This window comes from Hemitrygon akajei, chromosome 6 (genome assembly GCF_048418815.1).
Source record: "Hemitrygon akajei chromosome 6, sHemAka1.3, whole genome shotgun sequence".
Classification (NCBI taxonomy): Eukaryota; Metazoa; Chordata; class Chondrichthyes; order Myliobatiformes; family Dasyatidae; genus Hemitrygon; species Hemitrygon akajei.
The window spans coordinates 62,003,121-62,017,025 of record NC_133129.1 but is presented as its reverse complement, the minus strand read 5'-3'; the positions used below and the strand labels follow the sequence as shown (position 1 = coordinate 62,017,025).

Genomic DNA, 13,905 nt, shown 5'->3' with positions numbered 1-13,905 from the left:
ATTGGGTACTTGGTGGTCAATGTGGTCTCCTTGGTGTCTGTGCTGTCTCAGTCTGTAATTCTGCGCTTTCCTTTTGTTCTCTTTCAGACAGAGAATGCCTGGATTCCAGTCAGAATCACCAATGGCTTTCCCAACCAGCCTCCTAAAGCCAGTTTTATGCCTATGTTCATCCTGGACGTAGATCAATTCATCCTAACCTCCATAACCACTGGGACGTTGGATGGAGAAGACAGCGAGACTCCAAAGTCCCAGCTTGTCTTCAATATTACCAAAGCACCTCAGGAGGGTTTCATAACTCATTTATCTGACCATACCAGGCCAATCACATCATTCACCTGGGCTGACCTAAATGAGTTGTTGATAGCATTTCAACCTCCAAACAACAGTCACACAGACAGAAGGAGCTATGAGGTACGTGGTGCAATATGACATCACGGTAATAAGATGCTTAAGAAATGAAATTAATGTATTTTTTGATTGTAACTACTATCATGTACATCTCTCAAAGCTGCCTTCTCCTTTAGTTATGAGCTGCATTGTTAAGATCATGTGTTAGGACCGAAGAAAAGATGGCTGGAGTTGTTTAGCACTTTCATGCAAGGGTGTTTATTCAGATTCAGTTTACTGTCATTTATAAACCACAAATACAATGCAGTTAAAAATGAGACAATGTTCTCCGGAATGATATCACAAAAATGCACAAAACAGACCACACAAGAGAAACCACATAACGTTTGGTAATCCCCAATCCAGAGTCTGGAGAGGCTGCTGCGTATCGATATCGAGCTACCGTCTTAGCACGTTCCCCAGAAAGGAGCTACAAACCCATCAGACAAAACTAAAGCTACAAGACCTACACAAAACCACATACTGGTAATTACATATAGTGCAAACACGAGGAAATCTGCAGATGCTGGAAATTCAAACAACACACACAAAATGCTGGTGGAACACAGCATGCCAGGCAGCATCTATAGGGAGAAGTGCTGTCAACGTTTCGGGCCAAGACCCTTCATCAGGATGAAGGGACTCGGCCTGAAACGTCGACAGCGCTTCTCCCTATAGATGCTGCCTGGCCTGCGTGTTCCACCAGCATTTTGTGTGTGTAGTCACATATAGTTATAGTTAACATATAGTTTCTACAGTGCAGACAATACCATAATTGATAAAAGACTAACTGACAAAGACCACATAATTATAACACATAGTTTCAACAGTCCAAAGCAATACCGTAATCTGATAAAGAGCAGTCCATGGCACGGTTTAAAAAGTCTCAAAGTCCCGCCAGCCCATCATCTCACACAGACGGTAGAAGGAAGAAAAACTCTTCCTGCCATGAACCTCCAGCGCCGCAGCTTGCCAATACAGCACTCTGGGAGCCCCGACCACAGCCAACCCCCAGCCCTTCCGAAAACTTCGAGCCTCCGACCAGCCCTCCGACACCGAGCACCATTTCTGCCGAGCACTTCGATCCTGGCACCGGCCGCCAAGCAACAGGCAAAGCCAAGGATTCAAGACCTTCCTCCCGGAGATTTTTCCAATCGCACAGTAGCAGCGGCAGCAAAACAGGCATTTCAAAAGTTTCACCAGATGTTCCTCCGTGCTTCACACGTCCGTCTCCATCAAATCAGGATTGTACACGGCATCCTACTTGACAGATTACAGATATTCACTCCAAAGATATTCATTCCACAGATATTCGGTGCTTCAAAAAATCAAACTTGCAAAAACTAGTGTAAATAGTGAAAAGAAAGCAGCCACTATTTACAAAAAGATATCTACCAGAAAACACAGTAACCGCTCCATACTTTGTCTCCCCCCCTTCCCCCCCCCCCCTCCTTTTGAGAGCAATCCACCCCATTTTTTAGGCACCAGGACATACCAATTTTAATTATCCATAAAATTAACTTAAGACTACATGTGAATTCCAATATGACGCACCCCACAATGTAGTTACAATCATAACAAAATAAACCGAAGTATCTATCTGAAGTACTGTATACAAGCAATATATACACATCATTTACACATCCGTATTACTAAAGAAGTGGAATATTCCATCATGTATGGCAGGAAAGCACCAGAAAGCTAACTCTTTAGAACCTGTTATTAGAATATATTGGGGAAGATATTGAAGTGCACACATTCAGCACAAAGAGAGCAGAATGACAAGGGTGTGTGTTTGTATAAATACATGTGTACAGACTGTGTTTACTCAACACTCTCTGTCACATCCATTAACGTGCTTTTCATGAGCTCTATTTCTAGACTGGGTGGATGAGGACCCAATGACCATGAAGGCAGTTCTGCAACACTCCATGGAAAGTGAAGGGCCTGTCAAGGGACAGAGTTAATCGTGGTCATCCACTGCAAACAAGGAAGACCCTAGTTATGGCACTTGTTCGTAACACTGGCCTCAGACCTTCGAGGTCGAGAGAGTGGAACAGTGCAAGCTTTTCCTCTTTAGGAACTCCCCCTCGCAGGTTTCCTGACATCACCAGATATGAAGGACAACCGCTACAGTTCTTCATATGGAGTGTAGAAATATTTTTCATATAGAATAACTTAAATTTCCTTACTGATCTAGAAACTTCAATGGGAAAAGATCTGAGTCAAATTGGAACATATTTTTCTCTCCTGAATTTCAACTCTCTTCACACTGACTTATCCTAACTGACTTCTGTGAAGCTTATCAGAGGTTCAAAGGTGGAAGAGAAAAGACTTAGGCATGATGCAATGTTGCTCCTTGAAGTCAGGAAAGAGCTCACTGGGTTAAATGTAAAGAAGATGGCTTCACGTCATCATTTGGGTTCGACACTGACCTCTATTAAGGCAAATTGTTCTGCCAGCTCCTTCCCTTTTCCCCCTCACACTCAAAAAAGGTATGCTGGTGGGTTAATTGACTACTGTAAATTACCACCAGGTAACTGGTGAAAGAATCAAAGTATCAAAGAGATATTTGAGGGGGAGTAGGGTGCAAGGCTATAAAAAATATGGAAAAGAGAAATAAGACTGATGGAGTTGCTCTGTTGCCATGGGTACAATGAGTAGAGCAGCCTTGCTGTTGTGATACATTATTTAGTCACATCGAGGAAGCCAGAGTGATCCACTTCAATATCTTCACACACTTAGTGTTACTGGGATGAAATCCCACCATCCCATGCAGCAGCGGTGAAAGGTCAGGCTTCTGCCAAGGTCATTCAGATTGCAGTTGTGTATTTGCCTACGGCCACCAGAATCCTGCACTCTAAGGTGTCACAGTATTTGAGCATAGCATTCTCCAACAAATTACTGGGATTTCTAAAGTAGTAACTCTGTGGTGTACAATCCACCTGTTCTCTCATGAAGTGAACATATTTGAACACTTTAAAGCAATCTGTTGGAATCCTTTGAGGAAGTAACAGGCAGGATAGACAAAGGAGAGTCAACAGATGTTGTTTACTTGGATTTATAGAAGGCCTTTGACAAGGTGCTGCACGTGATGCTGTTTAACAACATAAAAGCCCATGGTATTATAGGAATGTTAGTAGCATAGATATGGCATTGACTGATTGGCTGGAGGCAAAGAGTGGGAATAAAGAGAGCCTTTCCTGGTTGGCTGCTGGTGACTAGTGGTGATCTGGAGGGGTAGATATTAGGACTGCTTCTTTTCACGTTCTATAGTATGTCAATGATTTGGATGATGGAATTGATGGCTTTATGGCCAAATTTGTGGATGATACGAAAATAGCTGGTGGGGTAGTGTTGAGGAAGCATGGCATCTGCTGAAGGACATGGATAGATTGTGAAAATGGGCAAAGAAGTGGCAGATGGAATATAGTGTAAGGTAATGTATAGTCAAGCTGGCCAGTGGTGTAGTGGCATCTGCACTCGACTTCAAAGTGAGTGATCCTAGGTTTGAATCCGGCCAACTCCTTACTTACTTTCCATCCATGTTGGGTTGAATATCAAGCCAGTGACTTGGTCATCAAATGCTAGGAAATTGCGAAGGTTGCTGCCTGGTGCACCACAAGGCACAGAGAAGAACAACAATGTATAGTCATGCAGTTTGGTAGAGGGAATAAAGGCAGACACAGGCAGTCTCCGGGTTACGTGCGAGTTCCGTTCCTGAGTCTGTCTTTAAGTTTGATTTGTACGTAAGTCGGAACAAGTACATATATTGGATATATTTTACGTTTCTATGCATATAAAACACATAAGAAACACGTGTATTCCAATAATTAAACCACTGCGTTGCTTAATAATAATTGTAGCTTTCATCGGGACAGGGCCTTTCACGTGCTCCATTATTCTCACTTTATCCGTTATCCTTTAAAATTGTTCCAATTGTTGACCAACTGTAGCCTAACGCTTTTCCAATGACCGATAGCGTTTCACCTCTTTCCAAACGCTTTATTATTTCCACTTTATTTTCAATCGCGATCGCTTCCCGTCAATAGAACAGAAACACTGTGGGCGGCGGCGGGTCCCGAGCTGCGCCGGCTCGCGAGGTCCGCTGGGTCCTAAGGACCACCGCACTGAGACAGGCTAAATGGGACAAGTGGGGGCTGTGCGGGGTTTGGGTATTTGATCCTCCACAATATTCCGCGTGGGAATTTAAACTGGAGGTGGCAGTGTTTTTTTCACAAGGTCGAGTTTCAAGCTCGACATCAACCCGGCACGGATGGTACGGGAGTCACTGGATCGACATCAACCCGGCACGGGAGCGGTCTGTCACTGGATCGAGCTCACTGCACCACCAGCCGACCGAAACGGGAGGGGGGGGGGGGCAGGGTCATAGTGAATCTTACTAAGAAAAATTTAAGCCAAATACAAAGTTAAACACTCAACACAGTGTCAACGGTAACGACTTAAAATGGCAGATGGCATCGCGATCTGACTTAAAATGGCAGATGGCGTTGCGTTCTGACTTAAAATGGCAGACGGCGTTCTCCTTCCTCGGTTCATTAAAAGGAGTTGTCCGTAAGTCAGACGTTCGTAACTCGGGGATTACCTGTACTATTTCTAAACAGGGAGAAAATTACAACATCAGTGAAACAAAGAGAATTGAGAGTCCTTGTGCAGGATTCCCTAAAGATTAACTTGTAGGATCAGTCAGTGGTAAGGAAGGCAAATGCAATATTGGCATTGTTTTCAAGAGAACTAGAATATTAGAGCAAGGATGTAATGCTGAGGCTTTATAAGGCATTGGCCAGAGCGCACACAGTATTGTGAACAGTTTTGGCCACTTATCTAAGAAAGGATGTTTTGGCATTGGAGAGTGTCCAGAAGAGGTCCATGAGTATGATTCTAGGAATGAAAGGGTTAATGTATGAGGAGCATTTGATGGCTCTGAGCCGATACTCACTGCAGCTTAGAAGAATAAGCACATTTCTCATTGAAACTTATCATATTTTGAAAGGCTTAGGTAGAGTGGATGTGGAGAGGATGTTTCCTATCGTGTGTGAGCCTAGGACTAGAGGGCAGAACCTCAAAATAGAGGGACATCCATTTAGAACAGAGGTGAGGAGGAATTTATTTTGCCATGGACAGCTTCGGAGGTCATTGAGCATAATTAAAGTGGAGGTTGATGAGTTCTTTGTTAGTCAGGGCGTCAATGCAGAAAAGGCAGGAGAATGGGGTTCTGGGAAGCGAGCACACACTCAGATGGCCTCCATGCAAAGAAATTCCAAGATAGGGCACGAGCCAATGTTTGACTCTATTTCACCATTTAAAGCACCATTTAATTGCCAATTAAAACATCGAGGAAGACTGAGACATCGAGGCGAATGCGGAAGGTGAGCGAGAGTTTCAGTGCCGACTGCCTGCCTTTTGGTTACCACTGGAGGAGAAGTCTGTGAGTGGCCAATAGCTGTGTGGCTCACTGAGGCAAGCAGGGAGGCTTCACTGCCTCGTGTGGAGCCCCTCGCTCTTGATGAAGGTCAGTGATATCGTAGGATGGTATCGTGGTTCTGCATTTATGGACTGTGGACATTTTCAGACTTATGGTTTATATATTCTGTTTTTTTTTATCACTAGTTCCTTTTCCGTTTTGGTCTCCAAGGAGAGAGTGTTTGAGGGTTGATATTCTGTTAGTTTTTTGTGTGGGGAGAGGTTGCATTTTTTGGGGGTTGTCAATGTTCCTGTTCCATTTTGTGTGGGGGGAGGGGGTTTGGGAGGTTGATGATTAGGATGCCATTCTTTTTTCTACGGAGGGATAGGTTTTATGTTTCTTTCTGAATGACTTTTATGTTTTTTCTTTGTTTCATGGCTGCCTAGAGAATACAGTACAAATTTCAGAGTTGTATATGGATACAAGCTTTGCTAATAACTGAACATTTAAACCTTTGAAAGGGATAATAAATCAGCCCTTATGGAATGGTGGAGCAGACTTGATGGGCCAACTGGCGTAATTTTACTCCTATGCCTTATAGCCTTATGGTCTTAATTCACTTGCTGCAGGGTATCCCATTTCTAACCTGTTCTAACATTATTTATGTCGCCGATTCTAGTCAGACATGATTTCCAGGTGAGAATCTGATAATGGTAATGTCTCTGAAGTTCAAATTCAAATCAAATCAGTTTATTGTTATATGCACAAGTACAATGGTGCTATGAAAATCTTTCTTACAGCAGCATCCTAGGCACAAAGCACTAGAGATGCAGCCTTCACAAGGAAAACATAAATTAAACATAAGTTATATACAATTTTTACCAGGAAGAGCAAAAAGAAACAAAGTCCATTTCAGTGCAAAGTGATCCAAGTGTTTATTGTGATGCTAAGCGGTGGTGATTAATGTTTTGGTAGTTGGTTTAAGAACTGAGTGGTTGAAGGGAAGTAGCTGTTCTTGAAGCTGGTGGTGTGGGACTTCTGGCTTTTGTACCTACTGCCTGTTGGTACTTTTGAAAAGCTGTTGTGGCCTGGATGGTAGGGATGGGTATATCTTCTTGAGGCAGTGCCTCCTGGAGATGGTACTGATGGTGGAGATGTATGTGCCACTGATGTTTTGAGCTGAGTATGTTACACTCTGCAGCTTCTCACATTACTGCATATTTGAATTAACGTACCAGACCATGGCACAAGATACTTCAAACAGTAGATTTTTAGTAGTTCAGTGACAAGCTGAACCTCCTTAAGGTGTTGGTGTGCTTTCCTAATGACTCTATACTGAATATGCTGGGCCCAGGACAGGTCGTCCAATATGTTAACACCCTGGAATTTAAAGCTGTTGACTCTCCCCACTGCCGAGCCCCTGATGCAGACTGGCTCATCTTCATCTTCCTTCCCCTTCTTGAAGTCAGCAATTAGCTCTTTAGTTTTGCTTGTGCTGAAAGAGTTTTTTGTTGTGACACCACTCAGCCAAGTATCCTATCTCACTCTGCTAAGCTACTTGCCAGTGCGATGTTACCAATAACAGAGGTATTGTTGGCTAATTTGTACATAGCATTGGAACTGTGCTTAGCCACACAACCATGAGAAGATGTTCTATATCTCTTCCTGCCAGATTTTTTTTAATAGTGGGAACATTATTGGTCTGAATGTTGCCTCGATCTGATTGCATTCAGCCAGGAATACTATTGGTTTATACCAAGAACAAGTGGCTCCCAGGGCCCAATCAAATTATTGATATGATGGAGAATAAATTTGTGATGTGCACAAAACATATTATATTAGTACCATGAAACTAACTTCAAATATAGTGCAAAATTTTGCAAGTGCTTTCAACTGACACAAAAGCTTGGCTGATGAAAATGTGTACTGAGAGAAGCCAGAGTCAATCTATTTTAATTTTATGTGCTTAAATATATTAAATGTTGTGTAAAAATTATTGAATTTAAGTCATGTTAACTCTGCCATGGCCATAACGTTTTATGTTTGGTTTCCTCACAATCTCTCAAACTTCAGAAGTAGCAAGTGTTTGTGTTAATATCAATATTCATCTTCATGGTTTTTTTAGTTTATAAAACAATGTGCAGGACTGACAAGCTTTACTTCTGCATAGTTTCAGATTTTTCCCTCATTTGCATGGATCTTGAACCTTTTCTGTTACAGGTAGAATTTGAAGTTCATGATTTCTACTTCAGGAAGAGTGCACCAATTGTAGTACACATCGCAGTAAGGACAACAGATACCAATGCTCCCAGAGTTTCCTGGAACATGGGTGAGCTTGATTCTGATAAACTGAATACTGACCGGAAAGAGATTTTCTGACTGAAAGACATAGTTAACAAAAAGATACAATCAAAGACTGGGAGATTGTTCCCCAATTAGATTCAAACAAGTCTCTGGACAGTTTAGAAATGCTTACACATGGTCTGTGCAAAGGTTTGATGTTAAAACATACCTATGTTAATGAATATAGCAACCCATTTATGAAGTATTTGTTTCTAAACTTATGGGTGAAAATTATTAAGTCAGTTTTATTGGAAATTTTGTAAGTTTTTTTAAATTTTGGGTTTATTTTAATGTATCATAAATCTAAAGAAATTAGCACCGAAATACCAAATGATTTCAAAAAGAATAGAAAAATGCACTTGATACTTCGAGCTGAAAACAAATAAGAAGATGAAAGGAAAGGGGCACACAGAATACACGTAAAATGCCAGGTCATGCAGCAGTTCAAAAGATCAACCCCGGCTATTGATTGCAGTGATCGTTTTCAAGCAAAGTGTAATTAATAAAGTAATAATAGTTGTTTTTGCTACCATCGCTGTGCTTCACCAGTGCTATCTTACTTATCCAGGCCACTCTGATAGCACCTCCTAAATCCTTAACTTCTAATGCCAAGAAAGACAAAAGCAGAAAAAGCATGCAGGTTTCCTTCAATTCATACACTCTCATAGTTTGGAAATATATTGTGGTGAGCATTTGGTCCATGATGACAGACAAGAGAAGCTCGTTTAGCTCAACTGGCAGTTTTATTGTGACAAGCACAAAAACAGGTCAGGTGCTATGACCTGGTGAGAGAACCCACTCAGTCACATGCAGATGGGGGATGTGATTACTACACACCCCGGTTACAGTCAGGGTGACCCACATTCACATGAGTGAATAACTGTATAACCCAAAATAAAACGTAACAACATATGAACTAGAACATCCCACCATAATCCCACAAATGCTTTTTAACAATAAATGGTGCTGGCCACTAGGAATGATGGGACGGGCTGTCGACCACAGCTCTGGAGCACCACGCTGCCCCCACCTGAGGGGTCAGCCATCCCCAGCAACCCTAAAGTCCACAACAAAGTTTAAAAGTCCCAGTGGTGATAAGCGCTGTAGTGGGGTGCTGAGGGCTGTCTGTAGCTCCTCCCATGGGAGGCACTGTATGGTGAAGCAAGAGGCGGGACACCGGGAGTGTCACTTCCTTCCTTCAGCCTCGCTGGGTCGGTGGAGGCCGGCGGCCAATACAGTGCCAGCTGATCCTGTTCCTTTGGCCACTCAGGCAACCGCACTGGAGATGTAGTCAAGCAGCTCTCCCAGCCCCTTCCAGCAGCTTCAAAGCTTGGGGGTTTGCCCCTTCTTCCGGGTGGGGTACTATACCCATTCTGGGGCCACCACCAGGTACTGCTGCATTGGTGCCTTAGACTGGTGGCTTGGCCCCTTCCGGGACATTCAAGTGTCGCAGCAGTACCAGTGTAGGTACTGTGTCGTCCAGGTTTATACTTCGTGACCCTGAAATGGTCGGCCCTCTGACTGCAGCACAGAGAGCCCCTGGACGATCATCCACGGCAGGCAGCGGATGTCTGCCATCAACGGAAAATGGCTGCTGCCGGAACAGTAACCCATCGCATAGCTCCAGCATGCCCCACTGAGAATATAGGGCTTTGATCTCTGGACCTAGGGCAGAGACTTCTGCCCACTCTGGCTGCCGTCCCACGCTCAGGCATCCGCTCACCCGGGCCAGCATGGGATCACCCTCAGGCTCACTGCTGGTGGTCAATGGTGGGGAGGTGGGCTGCTGGGAGACCGATGGTGGTCGTTGCTGCCCCCGCCGGCTCAGCTTCCTACCAGTGAGCCATAGCTTCAGCACTGAGGTAGAGCATTGCCCCCCGACACTTCCACGTGGGCCCCCCAGCACGGCAGCAGGTCCAGCCCAATGATACAGGTGATACAATGATGCTGGTGACCCACACCTCGTGCTCCATTGTGTTTTTCCCTCACTGTGATACACAGCCACCTCTTCCCTCTCATTGCCTGTCATTGCTGCACAGTCACCGGCGACTGTAGCCAGCTGGACCGCCATCATTGTCCACCTAGGAGGGGATGGCTGGTCCATGTTGGGGAGGTCACACAGATGGATGATGGTGATGGCTGACCCCTTGTCCACCAACGCACAGCATTTGATGCCCTCCACCACGCAGTCCACATGTAAGCCTTGCTTTTCACCAAACAGCCCGCCCAGAGAGGTGACAACAGAGGGATTCTCTTGGAAGTTTCAGGTGGCACTGCACAGTCAGTGTTTCCACAACTGGGCTGTGGCGTGGCGCTGGTGCGGGGCTGTTCTGGGCCACATGGCCTGCCTCGCCACACCAGCAGCAGATATCACTCTTTGGCATGTGGCTGGGCAGGCACGATGCTCCTCCTCATCAGTTTCTTCCTCCGTCTCGGTGACACAAGCCTGGGCTCGCAGCAGTCGGGCTGAAACGGGAACAACTTGGGTGGATAAAATTGCTTCTCTCCTTTCCGCCTCTGTCAGTGTCTCGTCCATCAATGATGGTGATGTCAGGTGAACATGCTGCTGAAGGTGCTTCGATATCAGTGCCTTTACAAAGGCACGAAGGGCAATTCTTCCTGGGCCACGGGAGGGAACTGGGCGTCTCCATGCTGAGCACAGTGGCCAAGATCTGCTGCAAGCACCCCCATTTGGCGCTGTCTGCTGCACAGTTCTTCCCTCATTCCCTCCAATGGCCTCTGCTCAAAACATCACTCCAGCTCCTCTGCGGGCCCAGTAGCCATGTTGTGCAGCTGGCATTAGGTCGAGGAGGGCCTGCAGGGCATCATCCTCCAGCACCAGGACAAGGTGCACTGCCAGCTTGCCGGGGCTCCAACCATTGTGCCATGCAGCAAGATTGACTTGCGCCAGGTGAGGCTCCCGGTGGCTGGCATCATTGTATCTGGTAAGCTGCAGGGTGGAGCTTGTGTCATGATTTGCTGAGGCCCGTTGGTCTTCCTTTTGTATAGCTCAACTGCCATTTTTATTGTGACAGGCACAAAACAGGCCAGGCGCTTTAAGCAAGGGAGAGAACCCACTCAGTCACATACAGACGGGATTATTACACACCCCGGTTACAGTCAGGGTGACCCACAAACGCATGAGTGAGTAACTGTATAACCCAAGATAAAATGCAACAATAAATGAACTGGAACTTCCCACCATAATCCCACGAATACATTTTAACACAAGAACAATAAATAGTGCTAGCCACTACAAATGCTGGGGCAGGCTGTCGATCAAACCCCCTGAGCACCACAATATTGTTGGCCTTTCATCACAGTTGGATGTAAAGCTCAGAACTCCCTACTACCTATGGGACCACCTTCACCTGAAGGGGTGAAGCTTTTCAAGAAAGCAGCGTCACACCACAATGTGAATAACAGCCTGATGGGCAATAACTACTGGCATTATCAGCAATGAACTGATAATGATAAATATATTCAATAAAATATTCTCATCACTGACATAACTAATTATGCTTCCCATGCGTCATTAATATTTGCTGGTTCCAGTAAAAGTAATTGCAAAATGGTGATATTTTTCTCTCAATTCCTTTTCCTCTTTTTTTTTCAGTTCTTACCACCCAAAAATGATTCAGTTATTTGTACCATTTGGAATTTTTTTGTACCTATGTTCTAATACTTCTATCCACACATGAAGATATCCATGCTACTGAAGACTTAATACTCCTTGAGAACCCGAGAATATAATTGAGATTCATACGCATAAGTATTTCACAATCCACAAAGTCTCCACTCTCAGCAGTGGAAAGTCTCCACTTTTTCCACTTTCATAGCTAACACTCGCTGTGTTTTGACTTCTGTTTTGCAGGACTTAATCTGCTGGAAGGCCAGTCTCGACCTATCACATGGGAGCAGTTTCAAGTTGTGGATAATGATGACCTCACTGCAGTCCGTTTGGTTACTGTGGATGGCTTACAACATGGACGGTTAACAGTAAGAGGTTAATGTCCTTTTACCAAACTGGCAACCAGAGAAGGGGCTCTTGGAAGCTTAGCACAGGCTGTTCTTTTCTCTGATCTAATGAATGATTGATTCATATTTTTAAATTACAGGATGTGGCTGCACATCCTCTACTCTAAAGTAGAATCAGCCAGACCATGCATTACAGTAACTAAATGATCAGATGATGCAACACTGCCAAGTTACTGACTCAGTTCCTAATTTTTAGATGAGAGTTATTCTGCAAAGTATCATTCAAATAAGCAATCAGTTGGTTAGGAAAGGGGAGAATTATCAACTAATAAAATAGAATGTGATTTGTGCTGATGTGGTAACAGGGAACCACTGATAAGGTTCAAATAGCCTTTAGAGAGAGAGAGGATGTAGCTGTAACTGAACTAAGATACAGAGGCTTGATGATCAGAATACATCATGCCAGCACTGTCGCAGCCAAAACTTACGTTTGCTCTTAACCAACTTAGACTTAAGGATAATTAAGCATTTTATTCTGTACCAAAGCTTTTTACTGTTAATTAGATCTTCCATGTGTTACGTACCCCGTAACTGGGTCACTTACCAGCAAAGATAGAGAGGTCCGTTGAAGTCTGATGGTACTATTTTTAACAGTATTTATTGATAGAAATACACAAAAATAATATCAATGCAAACACACAGATAATATACGTCGTCAATACTAAATCTAAAAGCGCGGGTATAATAATAATCAATAAGAAATAAGCTGTATCGTTGTCTAGGGGATAATGAATTGTCCGATGGAAATATATAGTTCGTTCAGTTCATACAGGCTGCAGCCGTTGGGGACCCTGTGTGGCAATTGTTGGAGAGAGGTAGAGACTGGTTAAAACTTGCCTATTCCGTTTATGATGTCAATCCTTCGAGAGTCGTTGAGAGTTGAGTTCCCCATTGTTAGCTAAAAACCATTTTTCCGTGGCAAAGGTCACCGATTCCGGGCAAATGGAAGCGGACGCACGTGGCCTTCCACCAGCTTTCGCTATTACGGGATCGCTAGTGTTTCTTCTGGTGCATCTGAGGGGCTGTTCCCACAGACTCTCTTTTTATCCTGACTCACAGGGTCTCAGGTGTCAATCAGGTTGGGATGATGCAATCCCTCCACCAGCCTCCTCCTCGGTTCATTGCCTGGGGCTTTGATTGCATCGTCCAGGATGCAATACACAAGTCCGTCTCCAAGAGACAATAGCCGGTATCAATGGGTCCGCCTTTCGGAGGCCAGGACACAGTCCAACCCTTTTGTGGATTCTGCATGTCTTTCTCTCATTTCCTGTGTCCCCTGAACTGACTTAATAGTGATCTTGCGATTCTCACAAAGGAGGGGGCTACCCCCGCACCCTTCGGCCCCTCAGAGCTGTGGTACATTCATAACACCCCCTTTCTTCAAAGCGTTTTCACCAGCGATGAAAACGAAGTAGTACAGAGTCTTACAGGATTTTAGAATCTAACATAATACAAAAGCTTTTCTTTTCACTACAGAGTAATACAGTTATACATTCAATTCAGCATCTAGATAAACAGTCCGCGAGCACATTATCACTTCCTTTAATATGCTGTATCTTAATATCGAACTCTTGCAGCATCAGACTCCAATTTAGTAACCACCTATTTTTTTTTCAGCAAACAAAACTAAAGAGTTGTGATCTTAAGCTTACGTGTATACTACAAAAGTTCATGCAAATACCAATCATTATGTTGCTTTCAAACTTAACAGG

General features: G+C 44.1%; 1 protein-coding gene across 7 annotated transcripts in view; it reads left to right on the top strand.

Moving 5' to 3' along the window:
• Positions 1-13,905, top strand: part of frem1a (Fras1 related extracellular matrix 1a) — a 184,607-nt gene that overhangs the window by 71,610 nt on the left and 99,092 nt on the right. For 6 of the 7 annotated variants that reach the window (XR_012099265.1, XR_012099266.1, XM_073048443.1 and 3 more), the window contains 3 exons: positions 88-411; positions 8,033-8,141; positions 12,030-12,161. Coding sequence is in view for 5 of the 7 variants with exons in the window: in XM_073048443.1 (XP_072904544.1) it covers positions 88-411; positions 8,033-8,141; positions 12,030-12,161 (565 nt within the window). In the remaining 2 variants the exon portion in view is untranslated. The remainder of the gene's footprint in view (positions 1-87; positions 412-8,032; positions 8,142-12,029; positions 12,162-13,905) is intronic. The other variant, XM_073048446.1, reaches the window with a different exon arrangement.